The sequence below is a fragment of the Melanerpes formicivorus genome, unplaced genomic scaffold (assembly GCF_026170545.1).
Source record: "Melanerpes formicivorus ecotype bairdi unplaced genomic scaffold, bMelFor1.0.p_v2 SCAF_30, whole genome shotgun sequence".
NCBI lineage: Eukaryota > Metazoa > Chordata > Aves > Piciformes > Picidae > Melanerpes > Melanerpes formicivorus.
In genome coordinates this window covers 1,471,180-1,494,129 of record NW_027142382.1, presented here as the reverse complement: position 1 = coordinate 1,494,129, position 22,950 = coordinate 1,471,180, and the positions used below count along the sequence as shown (strand labels likewise).

The following is a 22,950-nucleotide window of genomic DNA, read 5'->3' as shown; positions in this document are numbered from 1 at the left end:
TTTGTAAATTATAAAGATCTGTCAGTTTGCATTGGTATTCTACTAGTATTGAACCCTGATAGTTTTATTGCTTTTGCAAAGGGTGTCAGATTAAATGAGAGCTTTCCTTAACACCATCACAAAGTCCTCAAAAAATATTACTGATGATGACCTTCCTACTTCTTTTTCTTCACTTTCAAAAACATTACTCCTAGAATCCATGCTCCTATCCATATGTCTCTTCTTTCTGCCTCTAATTTCTTCTTTGTAGATCACAGTCAGTGTACCCCAGGGACCTTCACCTTCTCCTAAACAACGATTCAAAAGTTATGCATATACACAAGCTGTGTATGTCACATCCCCTGACCAAAAAAGGAGGCAGGTTCCTCCACAGGTCTGTCAGTATTGGTGTTTGGTTTAAAAGCTGCTTTACTAAGCTTGTGCTTGGAGTGAAAAAACTTTGCACATTCTGCTCCTACCCGATCTTGCTGACCTATTTTTTCCAGGTTATTTTTTAGCATCTTTTGTGTGGTTGATTTTTTTTTTTCAATGTTAATTTGTTTTGTGCTTGATTATTAGGCATGAACAGTATTCAAAACCTACAGCTTTAGAATTATAAACTGATTCCTTAGTTATTTTTTAATAGTACATATATTATGCATTTGGCATCTATTATATTTTTGTTTCAGGTTTGATTACAGCAAAACAAGAACCGTTATTTTCTCTTTCATTTCCTAACCTTCATATCTCTTAAAGAAAAGAGTAAGTGATGGCATTTCTGAGAAGGTTACTGTAGTTAGAAAGAAGAAAGAGGAAACATTAAATGTAGTATTCTTTGTATGACCTGGATTATTAGATTGGAACAGCTGGTGATTTTTTTCCCAAAAGGCACCACGCCAACATTCAGATTAGGATTTTGTATTTGGTTGACTTTTAAATACCTGTGGTAGTTTAATAAAAGTTGTTTCAAGCAAACCTTATAATGAGCATTTCAGTAGCCAGAAGTTTTATTATTTTTGACAAGTGTGAGAGCCAAAGGTCACATTGCATGAGGCAATGTGCTTTCCTTTCTTTACTCTGGGGAAAAGAGATCTGTATGTATTTGGCAGTACAGTATGAGTTAGCTCGTGGAAACTTAATTCCATCTAATCTCTAGAGATTTATTGTAAAATTACATTTCAATTTAACACCATGTTTCCAAATTTGCTCTTCGAATGATAGGTATTTTACTGAATAATGACTACCCTTAAATACTCCAGGAAAGAAATGCTGTGCACATAATTGTGAGCCCTGCTACATTATACTAACATTAAATATGTTGCAGTGATGATTAATAGCACTTTTAAACAAGGTGTTTAAAACTAGTATAATTGTTTTGTGCTACTTAGATCCTATACTGATTATTGAGAAGAAGGAAGAGTCATGTTATAGTTATGTTTTTTTCCTTGAGCTACATTTATTGTGATTGGTTGTGGACTTTGCCAGTACCCCTAGCATGAAGCATAATGTGCAAGATGATATAATTTAAGTAATTTATATAGTTCTTAAAATGTACTAAGAAAATATAATACTATAATTTAGTCTTGCTTTTCAGTTTTCAGATCTTGTTTTCCCGATGTGGAACCTTTGTCTATTGCACTTATGCAGTACCTATGATTATAATACCATAGTTCTACCAATTTGGCAGAATTTCAAGACTTACCTGGAACTGAGCTGTGTTATGCTAGAACCACAATAAAATACGAACATATTATTACTAATAAATAAAATGCTTTCACTTAAAAATCATAAATTATAATGGCCAGGCACTCTCATTATAATCAAGATTGAATTGCAAATAGTACCAATATTAATTAATATAGCAATTCAATGTTTGCAATTCTTAATCAGTATTAATGATTTTTTTTTTTTTTGATCCATCCATGTATTTCTTGAAGCACAGATGTCATCTAAATATTCAAACAAATTGATAATCCTGGAAAATTAGAGATAATTTTTTCTCTATACATTTGAAGCTGATGTACCTTAATAATCCTATCTAACTAAGGCAAATATTATTTCCTTTTCAATTCTTAGTAGCCTTCTAATTTTCTGCCAGCTATATTATGATTTTTTGATACTATTATTGGTATTGCCTGTAGAATTTTCAGTAAATCCTATTTCTCTAAGGGACTCAAGATTTGGTTTTATTTTCTTTTTCCCTAGGATTTTGTAAAGTTTAAGAAACAGTCTGTCATTTCCATCTAGTTATTAAAGAAAAATCTGAGTTGATTTCATTTACGTTGCTCTGCCAGTTTCAACAGTATCTTCAGTGCTGTCATTAAGAAGCAAGATTTTCACTAAGTGTCTTGGTCTTCTGGTTGAACATATGAGTCAGGTTTTTCTTTTCAGATGTCTGCAAACTTTCATTTTAGAGGACTTGAATATTATAATTTCACCACCAATACCAAAGAAGATACATAGCAACTATCAACATCCTTTTACCTGTTTCTTCCTGGACATTATAGCTGCTGAGGCTGATCTTAAATGTCATAGTGTGTGACTGGGTGATATTTTTGAAGTTCTGCATTTGGAACAATAGTCCAATAGAATTTGTAGTCCAAGTATGAGTCACCTGAAACTCAGAATAAAAATAAATTTTAAAAAATATATAAATGTATATATATGTGTATATAAACACCTCTTTCCAAAGATTTTGAAAGTTATCCTGCAAATTTGACCAAGATATATATTGGTTTTCAGAAGCTGTAAAAATGAAATGAGCTAAAATTCTCTACATTCCATATTGGCAAGAAAGAGTAATATTTCCTCTTACAATTCATCTGCCAAAGTCCTTTCCTTTTATTTTCTATGCTTTTCTGTTCTTCTGTGCCACAATTCAGTTTCCTCATCTTCACACTTCCCAATCATAGAATCATTTTGATTGTAAAAGACCTCTAAGATCAAGTTCAGCCATCAACGTAGCACCACCATGTCCATTAAACTATGTCCCAAACTACCAAGTGTACACATTTTTTGAACATCCCCAAAGATGATGACTCCACCACCTCCCTGAGTAGCCTATTCCAACACCTGACCTCTCTTTCAGTGAAGAAATTTTTCCTAATCTCCAACCTAAATCTCTCCTGGTACAAATGACAAGCCATTTTTTCTCATTCCATCAGTTGATACTAGGGAGAAGAGACCAACACGCATCTCACAACGACCTCCTTTCATATAGCTGTCAAGAGCAATAAGGTGTCCCCTCAGCCTCCTCTTCTCCAGGCTAAACAGCCCTAATTCCCTCAGCCACCCCTCATAAGACATGTTCACTAGATCCTTCACCACCTTCACTAGCCTTCACAATCTATGTGTCTTTAAATTCACCCTTCCTATCTGAATTCTTACTCTATCACTTAGAAGTATACCTGAAAGCCCTAATATTTTCTTGCACAAATTTTGGCCAAAATTTCTATATTTCTCCCAAGTGGACATTTCAAAATTTTAAGGCTGTTGTCACAGATGATACTGTGGTTTCCTCTTAGCTTAATACTGTCAATCTTTAGTGGGAATGATGGATTCTCTTTAAATGCAAACAGTCAAATAACATGTAGACTGTCAAACATTTTCATAATTAGTTTTATGCATTCAGTGATTTTGAAAGGTGCACTGACCTTGGATTTCCTCTCTCTATATGAAACTTATTTTACTAATTTCTTTGAGTATCACCTTTGATATTTGATCTGATTTGAAAGATGGATTCTTGCTTTACACTCTTTCCTTACACATGACTAAACCTTTCAAATGCAAAAAGAAAATGAAGACATGAACTCATATCTTTCAGAAAACCTCTCGAATCAACAGAAGAGTTTACCACAAAAAAGCAATTTCAAGTGTTTGGGGATAAAATTATAACATTATTCCAAACAGTTTTTTTATTATTATTGTTTACAGTCTCTTTATATCATGTGAGCTTCTCAATAGTATGATAAAGTTTTTGTTCATAATTTTAGATAGTATTATTTTGTTTTACAATTTAGCTTTTTCACTATTTTTCTTAATGATTGGTATGTCTACAGTTGACATTAGTAAAATAAGAGAGCAGCAATAACTTCATCCATCTGAAAATCATCATTACCCACCCCCAGAAAAAAAGACCAAACCAAATGAAAACTCACCCCAGAAACAAACAAAAGCTAACCCACTCCCCCCAAAACCCTGAGACAAACAAAAGGCCCCAAATCAAACAAACGAAACCCCACAGCAAAACACCAAAACACCTAACCCAAAGAAATACTGCAATGCTGATGCAGCAGCAGAATGTTTTGCTCACTTGCTCAAGAACAGGAGAGAAAGTTTGCTCCAGACTCTTCTTTTTCTTAATGGTTTTTTTCTGGCCCTCAGCACCAAGAAAACATTTGTTTACCCCAGTAGGTTCATCTTAGCTTTCTTTGCCTGATTTTCTGCAGAATGTCAGAGGAGACACTTGTTTTAACATATAATAGCTTTCAGGGAATTACCTGAAGTGTTGGCTAAATGTCTATGACCATGATTCAAACGCTAAGTATTCCACTTTCTAATTAGTATTACTTCCAGTGAGTATTAATTGCATCACTTTTGTATAATTTAACCAAACTTCTCATCCCATGTTGCATCAGCCCTTGTGTGATTTTTATTTAGCTGATGTAAAACTGAGGAATGTTTTTAGATTAGATAGCTTTTAAAAGTGAGCAGAGGATATGAATTGTGCTTTTGAAATGTAAGCTCTTACTTCAAGGTATTAGCTTCATGTTTTACTCTGTTAGAATAATTGGGATTTATGTGCATAAAACATTTGTGCCCTCAGGTGCACGCTCCATGGCAAAACTGGTGATATTTTTGGTGCATGGCAAACAATTTTGTTTTAAATGCAAATGTTAGATTTTGAGAAGTGAATGGACAAAGTGCCCACTCCATTAAAGAATCAATGGAAGCTTCTTCTGTCCTTTTCCCCAAATCACTGCACTTTGAGAAATTGGATAAACATTTTCATTTATTTTTTCCTTCTATTTATAACAACTGTATCCTTAGAGGATCTGTAGGCAATGTCTTGTATTTGTTAGTTCACATTTGTACAGCAGGCAGGTCTGCATGTTTACCTGAAGCAGTGACCTTTGTAAAGGCCAGATTGCTTATCTCTACTGATCATTAAAGTGTGCTGGCTTCTTTCTTCCCCACAGTGATTTTGAAGCAGCAGAAACTATGCATTGTAATGCCTGTGTAGAAGGCTTTCTCTGTAAGATACTGCATTATGTACTTTGTGGGCTTAGTGTGCTTGTACAGACTTCAAGTACAAGTGCACAATGCAAGATAGCCGAAGATTTTCCATGTTGATTCCAAACAGCAGAGGCATTTCTATGTACCCTATGGTATTAAAGAATTTAGCTTGCTAGTTTTCTGAGGTTTAAAATTATTCCAGGCTATTTCATTAGTATGGTTGTGTTAGCCTGAGGTTATCAGTGAGCTAAAGGGAGGAGTAGGAAGTAATACCTTTAAAAGAGCATAGCTTTGAAAGATATTATCTCTTTGGTTGGTTGTTTTTTGCTGTTTGTTTGTTTTAAGGGAAAAAAGAGCTTTGTTTAATATGTGCTAGAATTTGTCTCAAGTAGTCCCAGTGAACTGAATGATGAAACACCTTTAGCAATTTCAGAGCAGAGATGCAGTATAGAGATTCTTATGTGTAAGGGCTGCATTTTGAGGGCTTTGCAGGCTTTGTGTTTTTGTTACCTTTAATGTATCCTTTCCATTTCTGTCCTTTGCCTCCAATGATATAGCATTGGTGACCTAATGCTGTTAGCTTGTAAGAGCGAACTAATGTGGTAGGAGAGGTTTGGGCTTATTCATGTGGGACTAGTGGTCCATCTGCTGTGATTAGCTGGATAAAACAGTGCTGCTGACTGAAATATTTGAAGACTTTTTTGGGGGATGTTACTGTATGCAGCTTAGTTTCCTGGGGAAAAAGTTCAAAGATCTTTTGGCAATGGTACATCATATCAACATGAACTATTTAGTTTTGATTATCTGAAGTAAGAGGGTTTTTTTTGTTTTGCTTTGGTTCTTTTTGTTTTGATTTTTTGTTTGTTTTGATTTTTTTAATGTTTGTTTTAAGTTTTTTCGGTTTGGTCTTTCTAATTCAACTTAAAGTATTTTCTTGTTGCACTGCTATAAAAGTTAAAAAGCAGTAATAGAGCAGAATTTTGTAATAAAAGCCATTGGCACCTCCCTGGGCACACTGCTTGCTCATATTCCATTGACTGTCAGTTAGAACTCCCCGGTCCCTTTCTGCCAGACGGCTTTCCAGCTACAGTTCCCCAAGCCTGTAGCATTGCTTGGGGTTGTTGAGACCCAGATGCAGGACCTGGCATTTGGCCTTTTTGAAGTTCATCCTATTAACATTGGCCCATCAATCCAATCCATCCTAGTCCCCCTGCAGAGCTTCCCTACTCTTGTGCAGATCAACACTCCCACCTAACTTGGTGTCATCTGTGACACACTCTATGCCTTCATCAAGGTCATCAATAAAGATGTGAAACAGAAGTGGTCCCAACACTGAGCCCCGAGGAGCACCACTTGTGACCAGCTGCCAGCTAGATTTATATATAATAATATATATAACTATATATAATATATGCAAAAAAATATATGTTTACATACAACAATTTCATAAATAATTGTTTTTTGTCAGTTGATATTGCAATTTGTGAATTTTAAAGCCTTAGGCTTTAAGAAAAGGAAATACAATCCAATATAAACCAGTAGTTATGAACGGTTCATTTTGGTTTTAAACAGAAAATAGCAGTTCTTCAGTTTTATGATTTTACAGTACCATCATTTCATTAAAAGAATTAAAAAAACAACAGAAAGAAAGAAAAAGAGGCTGATACTAATTATATGCACAGAAAATAAGCTAGCAGAAATGTTTGCTGTTTGCAGAAAACATTAGGAGAAACACAGTGTTCCTGTACTCAGTAATAGTTTGCTAGGAGTAACTTGTTGAGTTTGAATTTGACAGTAGGATCAAGAAATAGAGATTCTACAACACTGCATTTATACTAATTGGTATTGCAGTGTGAAAACAATGTCTACATGATTGCAGAGGTTTTCTTATCTGCATTAGATTTGCAAATATTTTGAGGAATAATAAATTTATTCCACTGCACAATATAGGTTGTATCTTACTTCTGACTCTTTATGTCATTATGCAATTTTCAGTATGATTACCTTTAAAAAACCACTCTCTAATCTGCTTATAATTGTCAGTTCCTTTTCAGAACACAGTTGGTTTCCAGTATCTGTGGTCTTAAAAATTAGCTTCATTATTTCTCTGACCTTATTTATTCCTACTCACGTTCGTAATCACAATGCTCTTCTGTCTTTCCTGTGTCACCATGTAAATGCCTTCTCTATTATGCTGAGCCATGTTTTGCTACTTTAGTCTTTTTCTGTCACTTTTAAATTCAGCCTCAAAGTAACGCTTTGCTGCATTGTTGGCTTTTAAACTAAGTTTCAGCAATTCATTCATGTTCAGCCTCCTAATTTTCCAAATTTTAAATTCTCTTTCCACCCTTCAACCTTGTTTCTGGCTTTGTTCTCATTCTGTAAATGAGTACAATGGCTTCTGCAGTGAATATTTGATTTAATACCTACAGTTAATACTCATGTGTTAGGACATTTTATTAAATATGAATGTATTTTTATATGATATAGGGAGGTATAACATTGCTGGGTAAAATTACACCTATGAAGCATCTGCAGTTCTTTTCTGCCACATGAGGGCAAACTTATTTGCTTAAACTATATAAAGATTCTGTTTCAATATTCTGGCAGTCATTTGAAGAACTGAAATAGTTAATTTAGTCCTAGGAGAGAAATAAATATAATATATATATATACATATATATATATATATATAGTCCACAGTTCCACAATTAAGAAATTGCTCTTTGCTAGATCTCAGCTGGGAAGGGGAAAATGAAAGATTAAAACAGAAATGTAAAGGAAGAAAGAGTAAAGGTAAAGAAGCACATAATTTCAAAATAGTACACTCATAATACCTTTTCTGAGGTCAAGATTTTTGTATTATTAGTGTCTGTTAAAGAATTTAGCAGCTATTCAACCACTCATCAGTTGTACATTGTCTCTGTAGTGAACAACAGATTAGTAAAAATACCCTGTAACTCACTGTTCTTGAACTATGCTTTCACACCTACCTCATTAGTGGTTATAACCTAGTCATTATTTTAATTCTGCAAATTCCCTCTCAGCAGAACTCGAAAGTGATTTTGGATCACATCACCTCAAATGACCTCACTGCAGTTACAGTTTTTTTTTAATAAACATGTTTTACATTATAGCAATTATGCCTCAGTTAAGAGTTATTGTTTAATATGAACTGCAAAAATAAATGTATGAGAGCATAAAGGTGTTTAGAATGTATTTGTATGTAGTTATTTTCAGTTGCCTTTGGTTTTTGTCATGTGAAAATAACAACGATGTGTGATTTACATCTGCAAGAGAAGAAATAATGTCAGCTGCTACATAATAATAATAATAAATAATGTCATATGCTACATATATAAAAACTCCATGCATATTATCCCTGAAATAGTAATCACAGGTTTTAATTCTAGGTCAGAAGAATTTTTCATGCCAAAAATTGCAAAACAGCATATGCTAACACATATAGCTGCAAAAAAGTTTGACCTACACCTGACTGATTAAAAGCATTGAAACATCTGTGTAATGCTTGCTTACACCCCACTGCTTCATAGTTCATGTATTCTCTGAGATGGATTTGGTGTCTTTATACTTACAGATTCTTAGTGGATTTTTGTCCCTTTTGGTTTGGTTTTGGGTTTGGTTTGGTTTTTTTCTTTTGTTGTTTTTTTTGTTTTCCAAGCCTGTTGCTTTTCTTTGTACATAATTAGAGAAGCTTATTCTATAATTTTCCAGAAACACTTCATGATGATTTCTGTTACTCTTATCTATTGAAAACCCTTGTAATATTTTCTGTATTATTACCTAGTTTATAAACCTACGGCTCTGCATTCAGAAGAGGGGAAAAGAACCTATTATGAGATGACTTGCTATCATTTTATCTCATTTCCAGCTTTTTATTTATTATTCAGAACATGTAGCTACAAGCAAGGTGGTCAGGCTACAGAATTTGGAAAAGAAAAAAACCACAACATGAAATCACTTGAACCACTTCTGCAGCAGCTTTTTTTCTTTTGGGTTAGCTTTCAATTTGAAATTTAAAATATATTCTTTGAAGTGCCTTTTGTTGGAGGAGAGCCTCTTTAATAGAAGCTGAAATACATTTAAGGAAAGTTTAAATGTAATAAGGATAAACCACATAAGAGCCATGAATGGGGTATTCAGCCTATTCAAGCAAATCTGACTATTTCAGATTTAGAGATGACTTTGCAAAACCACCTTTTTTAATCATGCCTTCCAGCTACAATAGCATCTAATGTGCAATACTCTGACATCTCCAGGACCTCAACCTCAGCTTCACAGAAACTAATTAATATGTCCACTAATTGGCTCTTATCCCAGAGACTTTATTTCTCAAAAGAAAAGAGAGTCATATTATAGATGTATCACTTTATAGTTAATTGCTCTTGCTATTGATGCTTTTGAAGGCATTTTGATATTGTACTGTGTGAATATATAAAAAGAGGTTTGGAGTTAAATATTCTTATTGTGAAGACTAGATGGTCTGTAATGAAGATCTTGGAAAGAATTATCAAGGCTTAGTAGTCAGAAATGATAGCAGGACTGGTAACTGACTGTAGTGATTAAAATAAGCTGAAAATTTAACTTCATTTTCTCACATTAGAAAACAGTATAGATTAGGGTTAAAATATGCTTATTTAGTTACTTTTGCTCATTAAAACTCACAGAAAATAAAACCAAATGCAATGCTAAATACAGGTCAACTAAGTTAAGATTTATATAGTTATAATTCTGCAAAGAAAGCATAATGAAATTGTGTAGTTGACAGATATTTTATCTTCTAGTCTTTATACTGAAAGACTTTTTGCTCCTGACATAACTCTGTGTCAGTATGCTTGGTAATTTGGATTTTGGTCTGAGGGAGCAGATATTAAAGGAAAGTAGTATTCTGGCATAAGAATCTATGCATTTTCAGAGGCCTCTAGGTTCATCACATACACGTTCCCTAAACCAGTTAGTTTATTTCAGTGTGACTTCTGCACTAAATTTCTGTTTTGTGAACAACTTCAGCAACAGCATTCCAGTTGACCAGATTTGTTATTTAAGCTTTGCCAAAGTGCCCTCACCTTTTTAAGAGCTAATTGCGTCAGTCTGGAGAAGAGAAGGCTCTGAGGAGACCTTATTGTGGCCTTCCAGTATCTTAAGGGGGCCTATAAGAAAGCTGGGGAGGGACTTCTTAGGGTGTCAGGTAGTGATAGGACTAGGGGGAATGGAAAAAGAAATAGAAATGGGTAGATTCAGATTGGATGTTAGGAAGCAATTCTTTGTCATGAGGGTGGTGAGACACTGTAACAAGTTGCCCAGGGAGGTCATAAAAGCCCCATCCCTAGAGGTTTTCAAGACCAGGTGGGATGTGGCTCTGAGCAACCTGATCTAGTGTGAAGTGTTCCTGCCCATGGCGGAGGGGTTGGAACTAGATGATCCTTGAGCTCCAATGCTAACAATTCTATGATTCTATTATCACATGCTAATTTCATAGAAGTTAATGCTATTTTGAAAATCAGGCTGTAAGGCAAATCAGGCTTTCATAGCTAACTTTGATGGCCTATAATCAATAATTCCTGTATCCATTACATACATGGCTCACAGGGTCCAGATTTTGTGTGTGTGTGTAAACTCAACTGGAAATACATTTAGTGTGCCTAAAAATAGAGAACTGAAATAATATGCAATATGGAAAGTTTAATACTATTCAATTGTTCCCTGTGTACTTGATTTTCTTACTTCAGTTTTTAAGCTCATGCAGTTGGATGCAGCTTCCATTTTCATGTATCACTGTCTTCTGTAACTGTAAAACAAGATATGTTACAGCAATAACCTGACATAGCCTATGAGATTGTTTTTCCATAATTTGCATTATATTCCCTTACAGAACTACTTTAAAATCAGTATGTTACCCACTGGTAGGCCCTCCGGGGAACCCAGTTGTTTGTCCCCTCTTATCTGTAAGGCCTTGTGAAATAGAGTCCCTTACAGTGATGAATGCAAATGGGAAAAATACAAATCAGCCTTGATTTGTACATTTCTGCCTCTTCCATGCACTTCCTTCAAATTTATCACTGTCTGGCTGTGTTGCTGTGCAGGCTGATTCTTGCTTCTGCCCTCTATTTCAGTCTTTCTGTGGCTTTCTGTGTTTCACTAAGCAGAACAAAATTATTCTTTTGTTTCGGGGCAGTTTTTCTTTTGCTTATCTCTGAGATTTGGCTCATCTGGCTCCAAGGTCTTTACTGTTACTCTAGAACATGCTGCACTGAGCTGTCTAGAGAATTTTCTGCCTGCGAGCAGGCTAAGTGGCTCATTAGGGAGAAATGATATCCCTTCATCCAAGGGAATTCCACATAGCCCAGCCAGTCTCCATAGTGCAATGTCATAGAATAATTGAAAAAGATTGCAGCCAATATCTGTCACATAGAGTCAGACTGGTGGTGGTGTGCTTCTCTTATGTGAGGAGAGCATGCCCATAGCTGCCTGGTCCTGACCATGCAGGTGCACTTTGAATTCTTTGTGTAGCAACATATTCTACACAATTCATTGTGTAGCAAGAGTTACCTGTGCAAAGAGCTTGCAATACCTTTTCTGTTGTGGTGTGGACTATAGAGATGAGCGTGGTAGCTATTGAACATGATTTGGAGTGAGAGAAGCTATTTGCTAGCTATTTGAGCATGATTTGGAGTGAGAGAGTAAAGATTTTTTAAAGTAGTCTCACTGAATGACTTTTTAAAGAGTTTGGGGACAGGCCTGAGAAATAATTTGCAAACATACAAGAAAAAAAATGGAGAAAAAATATGATATATTGCTCTGGCAAAGATTAGCCCTCAGGTAAAGTGATAGCAGTAAAAGCAGTGCTATCTTGGTAGCATAAGTAACAGAAGTGAATAACAGATCTGAATACCTGAAATACCAAAGAAAATTTGAAGTTTAGTGATTGCAGTGTGGAAGGGAGAAACAAATATATGCATGCACAACTGGTGGGAACTGTCAGTTATTCTCCTTTTTGGTACAAGTGAGAGAAACAGTTTCTTATAAACCCAGTGAAAAGAGAGAATGTGGTGGTCAGACAAATGACTGACGTGATAAAGAATGCCCTGGGATAACACTGATCTTACTGACCACAGTAGTAGAAGACAGAGAATAGAAAAAAAAGGAAGAAATAGCAACAACTAAACAGGATGCTGCAAAGAGGGGGCTACTTTTCCTTCCAGACTGATGAAGCCATAAATTTTAGTAGTTTTTTGAACCATAAGACTGTAGAATTCATAATGAAGAGTATACTAAAATAAATTTAAAAAAAAAAAATAAAAATCAAAAGCAGGGTTGTTTTTTTCTGGCTTAACTTTTTTATTCTTGGCCTACGCTTCTGTAGTTTTAATCTTGACATATCTAGTTGTATTCTAGCAAACTAACCTTTTATAGCTGATTCTTCATTTGTTTGTTTCTCTCTTTGTTGCCAGAAAGAAAAGGAAGAAGCTCTGTGTTTGTTTTTCAGTCTCCTATATAACATGCTAAGGAAATATATACTTGCTTGGATCACCAATTTGTATTTAGTTTGGCTAAGACATCATTAACCTCTCTCTGCCTATTTTGGTTTAGAAATTCAATGGCTTTTCTCATGGTGAGTTTTAGAACACAATTTAACTAAAAACATAGAACATTTGAAAAGACTGTGTCAGAACACAGAATCACAGAATCCCCAAGGTTGGAAGAGACCTCAAACAGTCATCTTTAAAGTTGCTGTTACCTAAGCCCTTATTGCATTTGAATTCACATTTTTTTTTTTAAATTAAAATTAAATACATGCTGCTGTTGCCTATTCCATCTTGAATATTTTTCATGCTACTGCATGATACTATGGTCACAATTCAGATTTTAAGGTGGACTGATCATCATCAATGGATAAAATTGCTTTTGCCTTTCTTTTATATATATATGTGACAGTACAAACAGCAGACATTCGTCAAGGGAGCTGAATTTGCTAATGTGGAGTTATTCACCTTGTTGGTAGCAGCACTGGGAACAAATCTGAGGCTTCTGCATCTGTGGTATACTTTCAGCACTCTGTTGCCATTTACTTAGGGAGAGTTCTGTGAAGTTATTACTTAACATTGGTAATTTATTCTATTGTGAAAATTTCACCCTTCTTTATGTGAAGAATCCTCTTATTTATGTATTATGTAGAAATCAAATGACCTCACAGTCTACTGTGTGACACAACAGTACGTGGAATTTACGTTCCCTTAGAATGTGCCTTGTTCTTGGTTCAGAAAAGGGAAGGATTGAAGAATGATGGGTAGACTAGGCTTTTTAAGAGGGAGAAATCATAATTCTCTTGTAATTTTTCAGTAGAACTAGTCCTGTTCAGTCACAGTTAGTTGATTTACACAGCCACATCAAGTTACATTACTGTTTTGAGCAATGTTTCTTAACTGGTTCTATAAGAAGTGCCTTTGTTAGAGAGGCAAGTAATTTGTATCTTGTCATCTGTAATACTTCAATCAGAAATATATTCTATAGTTGGAACAAAAATGTCAATACAATTAAAAGTTTTAAATAAACACAGACTAAAAAAATTCCCTAGAGAGTTAATAAAACTAGTATGTTTGATACACTTTGTCTGAAAATGGGTCAAACAACTACTAACATAAAACCTGCACAGATATTTTTTCCAAGCACTGGTGTGCTGAAGGAAGGAAGCCAAGTAGAAAACCTTTTTGGGAACCACTGACTTACTTGACTATATGTGTCAAAGGAATCATGTGATCATTTGAGATTGCAGGAAGATTTGGTTTGGGTGATAGGTTGGACTCGATGTTCTCAAAGGTCTTTTCCAGCCTGGTTAATTCTGTATTCTGTCTCTTAGCTCTTAATATTAGCTTATCCATCCTCATAACTTTCAGTCTTAAACTTTTTCCCAACCCAGATGCTTCCAGTGAATTTAAGCCAACATATACACTTGGGATCCCAAGGTGCAAATTTTTTTCATGAATGCCAGTAAATGATTTATCTCTTTCAATCATAATTTGTACCAACTCTACCTAATGGAATAGTTGAAGAGATTAATTATTTTTACCCTTTTTTCTGTCAGTAGATGCAGCATTTTCTTTCCTTTGTAATGTACTTTCATCCATATTGCCTGGCTCCGGATTTTTCCTCTCAATGTGCACATTGCCTAACTATTACTGATTTTTAATGAACTAATAACCTGCTGCATCTCAGAAGTTGCTATCACAGGCCAATTCACCCTGGTGGAAACATTTGAAGTATATATTAAAAAAAACCAACCCCACACTAGGAAAATCTAGTGCTAAAAATTTAAGTCGTCTCAACTGATCAAAACCTGCAATTCTTCAGATTTATGATAAGAGCAAACCTGGGTGAATTTTCATATGAATAGCCAAAAAAAAAAAAAAAAAAGAGGCATCTTCCCAGGCAATTTTTCCTTCACAAAAGCAGTTTTGAAAACCTCAATAAAATGAAAATACCGGCCAGGTTTAGAACAAAGAAATAGTTAACAATGTCATAACAAGCAGTCTGACCAATGTATGCAGTTGAAATGACTGAACCATTGTGTCTGATGGTATCTGATAATGAAAAGAGTCTTGCTTATTGCAAAGAACTTTTTAGCATTTCACATTTTCATAGTTATAATCTGGCAAATATAAAGACACATCAAGTAGTATTTTATAATGGGAACCTTAGAGGAACTGAAAGAATAAGCAGGTGGTATCAAACTTACCTGGTAAGAGGCATAGTTAGAGGGTGAACACGGTGAGCTACTGCGGTTCTGCAAAGAAAGTTTTCAAAATAAGAAAACTACTATGGACTTAATTTTGCCTTTACTATCTCTACTGCAGAATTATTTTCTCAAACTGTCCAACAAATTTCTAGAATCAGAAGCAGTCTTTATGAACTAATGGAAACATTCTTGGAGAATATGCTACTACCTGTCCAATTTTTTTCCTCCCTTTAGGAACATAATACAATAGTAGGTGAGGAACACTTCTTCATCTTGCTTTCATTCCCTGAAGCAGCTGCAAGCTCATGGTTTAAAGTCTGAATTAATTAATACAGCTGCCAGACATACTTCATTTCTTCAGGCTTCTGAAGGTCAAAGGCTTTTTATTTCTCCCCTTACTTTAAATTAAAACTTAAGTGCCCTCAGGGTCTTCCAGCCCACACACCGCAGCAGAAGATGGTGAAATGTGTAAAAAATCAAGCCCTCATCCTTTTATCTAGACTCTTCTATATGTGGAGGCAAAGGGGGAAAAAAGGTATCTGAGACAACAACATATAGGTCCAGAGATTTTTTTTTCCTTATACATGAGTCTGTAATAACAACCAGGACTATTTCCCATGCAAAAGAAGCAGGCTATTTTTCAAAACACTCTGTGGAATGACTATCTGACTGATTCCTAGCTGGCTTTATCAAACATCTGCATTGCTCCTGCTGTTTTTCCCCCTTAACATTTTTGTCATCATGAACGCATTGTTGTTTGTAGACAGCTTTGACTGCACCCAATCAACTTTGTTTTACATAGTCATTAAACACTTTATTAAGAATAGTTTTTTGCTTCAAGAATGAAACTGCATCCCTACTAAGCAAATTTTGTTTCCCAAAATACAGCCTCCCTAGCAATATGTAGCTTTAAGAATTTGACTTCAGTGTCCTAGTTGTTTTTCATTGTGTTAAAGATCATGACTAGAAACAGCCATCACGGATGACTCTATTAACATCTCTGTATTCAATGCAGTTTATGAAATACTTTATACTTTTCCTGATTTTTTTTTTTTTTAATTTATTTTTTAATATAAATTCAGAAATGAGGGCACTCACAGGAGGGTTTCAGTTTGTGGTGTTTGCTTTTTTGTGGTTGGTTTGTTTGATTGTTTTTTAAGGATTTGACTACCATTCAGAGGTTTAATTGTTGTGTTATGTGGATTATTTTATTGCGGATTATTCTTGGTGCTTCAGGATCTACATACTCAAATATTGGTTGTATTAAGGGATGAATAAATTTTATGTAGGTGAATATTACTTTGAGACACTTTTTGGTTTGGCTGTGTTGTTTTTTTTTTTAATATAAAGTTTGTATCACAAACGTGAGGCTAGCAGTAGTCCACTTCCAAGTGTGAATATTTAACCTAGTGTTTGATATTCTATTTACAGGTGAGCCAACAGTCTGAATTCCTCTGATTTGAGCATGTTGGGTTTTTTCCACTCTGTATACAGGATGAGCAAGGATGTACAGTTATTTTTCAGAGAGCTAATAGCACTGACAGTAGTCAAGATAGAGTATAACAATGGACATAATATGATATTATGTATCTATATACATATTGTATATATTTTATATATATAATACATATACTATATATATAATAGATATTTTATATATAATGAATAAAATATACATTCTACCAACTCTGCAAGACTGCATAGTGATGGTAGATAGCAATCTAGTTTACCATTACTGTCTTGCTGCAGAAATATGTGATGGCAATCAATTTCTTACTGCATTGCATACTATTTGAAATGTGGAGTTGCACCCAATTCAAATAATAATTAGTGAAGCAGGAACATATGTTGGACATTTTATATGCCTCATTGTTTATACTCCCGTAATATATTACTTTCTTTAAATCAAAACCCCCAACTATCAGATTTCCAAGTCTGCTTTACTGGTGAGAATTTGGTTACTGAACATTGCTTTCCACACAGAATACAGAATTAACCAGGTTGGAAAAGACCTTCGAGATCATCAAGTCCAACCTATCACCCAACACCACCTAATCAACTCGACTATGGCACTAAGTGCCTCATCCAGTCTTATTTTAAACATTTCAATATACTTTAAACATGTAAGAGGTGGCAGTTCCAACTGATACTTCATCTTACCTAACACATATAGCAAAGGGATTTGTATAAATTGTGATTATTAGATCTATACCATTCAGACTTTATTTGTTGTTTTGAAGATGAAAACTGACATCTTCATTTTACATGATTACATTACATACTTCACACTTCCTGTGTTCATTTCTATATATAATCTTCGGCTGTCTATCCTAAACTACAAAGAAAGGCTTTAGAATCTGCATTGAGTGCTCTCCTGGCACAAGTATGTCAGATGAGACAACTTCTGTGAACTGTCAAAACATTAAGTGGCTTGGTATATTTTTCTATTAAAAATTAGTCTATTTTATGTAGGAGGGTTCTTTCATTTTAATTTGCTAGCAAAGTAGCTAAGCTTATTCAGAACTTGCTCTGTAGCAAGTTTTTGCTACGTTTTTTGCTTATCTTCTGTCCTTACCTTCTGTTATGCTAATCAGTAAATACATCTGGTTGATTTCTCTTGCCTTAAGACAGTGGAAGTGTGAATTCTGTGTTTGTAAAAATCAACCTGCTTCTAAAGAATGCGTATAAGGCTGGCTTTTCAGGAAAGAGGAATCACCAGTGATGCAATTTTGTTTGTTTTGGGAAAAAAAAAGTACTACTTTGCATGAGGTTTCTGAGCTTTTTGAACTTTCTATAATGACTTTCACAAAATGAGTGATTTGGATTGCTCAAGCCTAGCATTGCATGTTGCATAATGGGCTGGTTTTCTTTTTCATATTGTGTTTTCCATAGATTCCTTGCAATGCCAGCATGCAATTTGCTGCCTTCTTGATGATCTAATTTTACTAGCTGCTGTAAGAAAAGAATGTCTCTGTCACTTCTAAGGGACAAATAAGAAACAGTAAATTAGAAATAAAAAATCAGAGTATTTATTAAAATTATTTAAATATCATAAATATTCAGAATAGGTGGTAAGAATTTTGAATCTATTTTTAAAATATCTAATCTACTAAGAGATTTGTTTATTTCCCTCAATTTTAACTGATCTTGGTCAATTAACTCTTTTTATACTAGGAAGTGTTTTCCCACATTAGCTACCTAATATTTGTTTGTTTGTTTGTTTTAAAGCTAGGGTTTAGTCCAGACAGTGCCATTCTATTTAGAATTGTCTGAGCAGATGCTGTTTGCATTACTCTTAAAATTTGGATTTTGATCAGTTTTTAGAAGCTGTTGAAGAAAAGACATTTAGCACCGTCCGGATGAGGTCTGAAATGGATCTTGAAAGCTACCAAACTGCTTTAGAGGAAGTGCTCACATGGCTTCTCACTGCTGAAGATTCATTACAAGCACAAGGAGATATATCCAATGATGTAGAAGTTGTTAAAGAGCAGTTTCACACCCATGAGGTACATGTTTATAATAATCCTCCAGTTATCGTTTATTTTCTTTGATCGCATAACAAGGTCAAAAATGCAAAACAAAGATACTTTGAGTGTATATTTCTGGTTTTGTTTGTTTTGTTTTTTTCTGTTGTTTTTTTTGGGGTTGGGATGGTTGTTGGTGGTCGTTTTTTTTCATTTTGATTGGAAGAATTTAAACCTAATACTGTTACCTTCACCATTAAACCTTGTCCCTTAGCACTGTATCTACATGTGTTTTAAATACCTGCAGGGATGGTGATTCTACAGCTTCCCTGGGGAGGTTGTTCCCATGCTTGATAACCCATTGGTGAAGAAATTTTTCCCAGTATAATTTTTTCCTAGTATCTAATCTAAATGATCCTGGTGCAGCTGGAGGACATTGCCTCTCTCTCATCTCATTTCTTCCTTGCTACAGCTTCCTTTCAGGTGTTTGCAGAGAGCAAGAACATCTCCCCTCAGCCATTTCTTCACTAGACTATGCAACTTTTTGCCCTGTGAAAAAAGTAAAAGTGTTTATTTCTGGTTTGTTTTACAAGGTTTGGGAAGGGGGTTGCAAAAATAAAAAGTGAAGTTAAATTTCATGTTTTGAAAGTGGTGGAATTGAAGGCATCTCTCCAAGTCTATTTAATTCTGAAAATCAAACTTAAAACTGGATTTTATTTTTATTGTCAGGGTTTCATGATGGAGTTAACAGCTCACCAAGGACGTGTTGGCAATGTTTTGCAAGTTGGAAGTCAACTTCTAGCATCTGGAAAACTCTCAGAAGATGAAGAAAATGAAATCCAAGAACAAATGAATCTACTTAATTCTCGATGGGAAAGTCTCAGGGTAGCAAGTATGGAAAAGCAAAGCAAGTAAGTAATATTTCAGGTAAAATAATCTAGAGAGTTTTACTGAAACAATTCTGGACATAAGTAAGAGTTGGGATTTTTTATTTTTACTGCACTGTAAGAACAAAAAATTAGTCAGATCTTTTTTAACCTGAAATTTGCTGTGTAGTAACTTTCAACCTTGCATACTGTTTTGTGAGTGGAAGCTGCACAAACCAGCAAGTGTAAACAACTTGGAAACAAATAACAGCTTAACCAAAATTTATATAACCTACCTTATAATTTTTTTTCTGATTGTTTCAACAACTGTCACACAATATTTCTCTACAATGGAAAGAATCTTTACTAAGATAAAGAAGGAAGAGAGATTAAATCTTTAGGCAGTGTAAAAGATAATCCCATAAAAATAGTAAGTGGGAGCTTAACTTTCCAGGAAATATTTCCATGCCTTTATCTGAGGACAAATTACACTATTCAAAGGGCAAATCATATAGCTTAAAATAGAAATGCAATGTAAAATTAGAACAGTGATCTTTTTTATTAGTCATATTTCTATATCTTAGTTTGAAATTTTAATTTACACAAACTTCATAAAGGTAGGAGCTTGTGATTGTGCCATAGTGAAGTAATTTATATTGCAGCATAAAGAGTGGTTAAACCAGGACAGTTTTGGAAGGTGTTTTTTGTGTGAGTTGCCTGCCTTATCTTAAGAAAATGTCTGTTACGTGATCTGTCACAATTCTTTTTCTCATCATCTTTTATTTTTTTTTCTTATGGATACTTCTAATCCCTGCTTGATATAATACTTGTTTCAATATCATGTGACTGGTCTTTACTTTGTCATTAAGAGTTTAGTACACCTATTGGGCTTTCCATAAAGGAGACCAGTGTTGATGGTTACCAACTATCATACTGTCAAATCCAGAGGAAATTTTTACATTTATTGAATGTCAGTAGGAGCTGCATTATGGACAAACAGTATTAATTACTGAAAACTCATAGAATCATTGGATTGCAAGAACCTTGAAGATCATTTAGTTCCATCCCCTCTGCTATGGACAGGGAAACGTCCTGAATCTGAGATCCCTGATGGCTTTTTGGGACATTTGAACTAGGTCCTCACTCTGATGAAGTCTTTACTTTTATAAAAAATACCAATTAACAGGCTGAAAGAATGGTGACTGTTCACCCTAGAGAAGAAAAAGATCCAGGAGGGCCTTAAAGCTATATTTCAGTATCTGAAGGGGACCTACAGAAAGGCTGGGCTTGTAGGGATAGGATGAGGGCCATGGTTTTAAACTGGAGCAGGATAGATTTAGGTTGGATATAAGGAAGAACTTCTTTATAATGAAGCGAAATACAGGAACAGTTTGTCCAGAGGTGTGGCCCCATCCCTGGAGCCATTCAAGATTAGTTTTGATGTGGCCCTGGGCAGCCTGATCTACTTGAAGGTATCCCTGCTGACTGCAGGAGGGTTGAACAAGATGGCCTTTGAAGGTCCCTTCCAACCCCATGCAAGCTGTGAATCAGTAAAATGCATACTAAGTGAGAAACTCCTCTGTCTGTTCTTTTAGTACATTGGAGGGTAACTCCTTTTGCAAATGTGATTTTAGTAAAAGCTGAATATCTCCATTAGTAAGACCAAAGATCTAGACCAGAATGCTTACAGTCATAGGACAGGAAAATATAAGCTGTAGGAAAGATACATGATCTCCCAGTCATCTTCTTTTGTCATTGATAATGATCAAATATCAGGCTACATGGGCTCATTGCTCTGAAAACCAAATGCTGGGCTCTGTGAGCCATTGCTCTGATCCAATACTTCCTGTCTTATGTTATAAAGTTCTCCATAGAACTCTCCTGAGGTAACTTTCAGTTTTGCATATTTGCTAACCAGCTGTTGATCTGTCTCTTTTTTTCTTTTTCCTTTCCTTTTTTTCCATCTATTTATTTACTATTCCCTTGAATCTGTTAGTGTCTATGACATCCTTTATCACTGGGTTTCACAAGCCTTTTGTCTAATACGAATGCTGCATTTTTGAGGATTGACATGTTTTTCTTTATCACTGGTAGCTTAAGTGATTCCCTCCAATTACTTTGTTAGAAGTGATGATCCACCCTGTATATCTTCTTTAGTCCCTCTATAAATACTTATATTTGGTGACTTGGTTTGCTCTTTGAGCATTTTCCAGGTCTACCTTATCTTTTTGGATTTGAGTGGGACCAGAACTGCCTACAGTATTAAAGAGTAAGCTGTGACTTTTAGAAGTTGAATAACATTGTTCTCTCTTTTTTTTTTTTTCCTTCCTTTTTTTTTTTTTTTTTCAGTGTATTCTTGACAATTGCAAACATTTGTTTTCTTTTCAGCTTGCTACCAAATATTGGCATTTTTTTAATATCTGTTTGCATTCTATAAAATCTTCAATGGGTTTCAGGTCTTTCAGCTTAACTTCCTACAACTGTAATATTTTCTTGCTGAGAAAACTTGGTGGTGCTTTACTGTAGGCAGGTTTTATTTGCCATGTTTATTTTCATTTGAATCAACACATGAAATCACCCCTATGAGTGGTACTTTATCTTCTAAAGTGTCCTTTGACACCAATTGTTAACCTTATCTCCCAGATGCAGCTATATATAAGTCATTGCTTGGGGAACCAAATGGTCTAGTATTTTCTGAAGCATGTCATATTTGGGTAGTGTAAAATCAACAAAAGACATAAAATGATAAGGTCTTCACAGAAAATACTGTGCTGCTATTTAAGTTCTTATAAAAGTGTGTTGCATTCAGTTAACTTTAGATTATGAACAGCTTCCATACCACAGTGTAATTTATTTCTGGGTTATTCTATACAGTTAAAATTCTCAGGATCTATCTTCTGCCTCAGCTTAAAACAAAATCTTTTGAGCACATTGCTGTAATCTGGTCTTTCAGGCAGCAATGACATGTTTATCTGAATAGAGATGGGTTTTGTGAAGATGAGAACAGCAAGGTTTCCTGCCCTTTGTTGTAATGGTAATAGGAAAGGTAACAAACCTTTGCACTGTTTACAGCACAGAGAAACTAAACCAAGCGATCAACAAAGGAGAAAGATATGCTGATAAAAGATACTATGTAAGTGAAAGGATGATTTAGGAGGTCTGAACATTAAAGTTTGGAACACAGCACTGCCTTTGTATAAAGGCAGCCCAAATTGGATTTCCCTTGTATTCACTATATGTTGAAAGTATTTGACTCTTCTAGCAAGCAATGCATTAGCATGCTGAAGGAAAAAGGCCTGGTTTTTTTTCCTATTTCTTCCTTCTGTGCTTTCTCAAATGGGATTCTCTATAGTAAAGCTTCTCAGAGTGATAAATATACCACTGGAGGGGAAAACTTAATGCAATTTAGCACTTTATGGAGAATTCCACAACTAATAAAACACATTGAATTCAATTGTATTTGAAACTTACGAGTGCCATACTATAAACAATGCTCATGATAATCTCCTGGGGGATATATAAGTAAGTGCTAAAACCTCTATCAGACATTTTTAGAAGTCATTTGAAAATCGGGTAGCACCTGGAGGATGGGAAGAAGTAAAAAAACTTTCTTTTGCTTAAGAATAAACTGCAGCTAAATGATCTTTTGTAA

The 22,950-nt window shown here is 34.9% G+C and overlaps 1 protein-coding gene across 7 annotated transcripts in view; it reads left to right on the top strand.

Moving 5' to 3' along the window:
- DMD (dystrophin) overlaps nt 1-22,950 on the top strand; it is a 1,318,095-nt gene that overhangs the window by 515,527 nt on the left and 779,618 nt on the right. For 6 of the 7 annotated variants that reach the window (XM_068155047.1, XM_068155048.1, XM_068155051.1 and 3 more), the window contains 3 exons: nt 251-373; nt 18,286-18,474; nt 19,162-19,343. In XM_068155047.1, coding sequence (XP_068011148.1) covers nt 251-373; nt 18,286-18,474; nt 19,162-19,343 — 494 coding nt within the window. The remainder of the gene's footprint in view (nt 1-250; nt 374-18,285; nt 18,475-19,161; nt 19,344-22,950) is intronic. The other variant, XM_068155049.1, reaches the window with a different exon arrangement.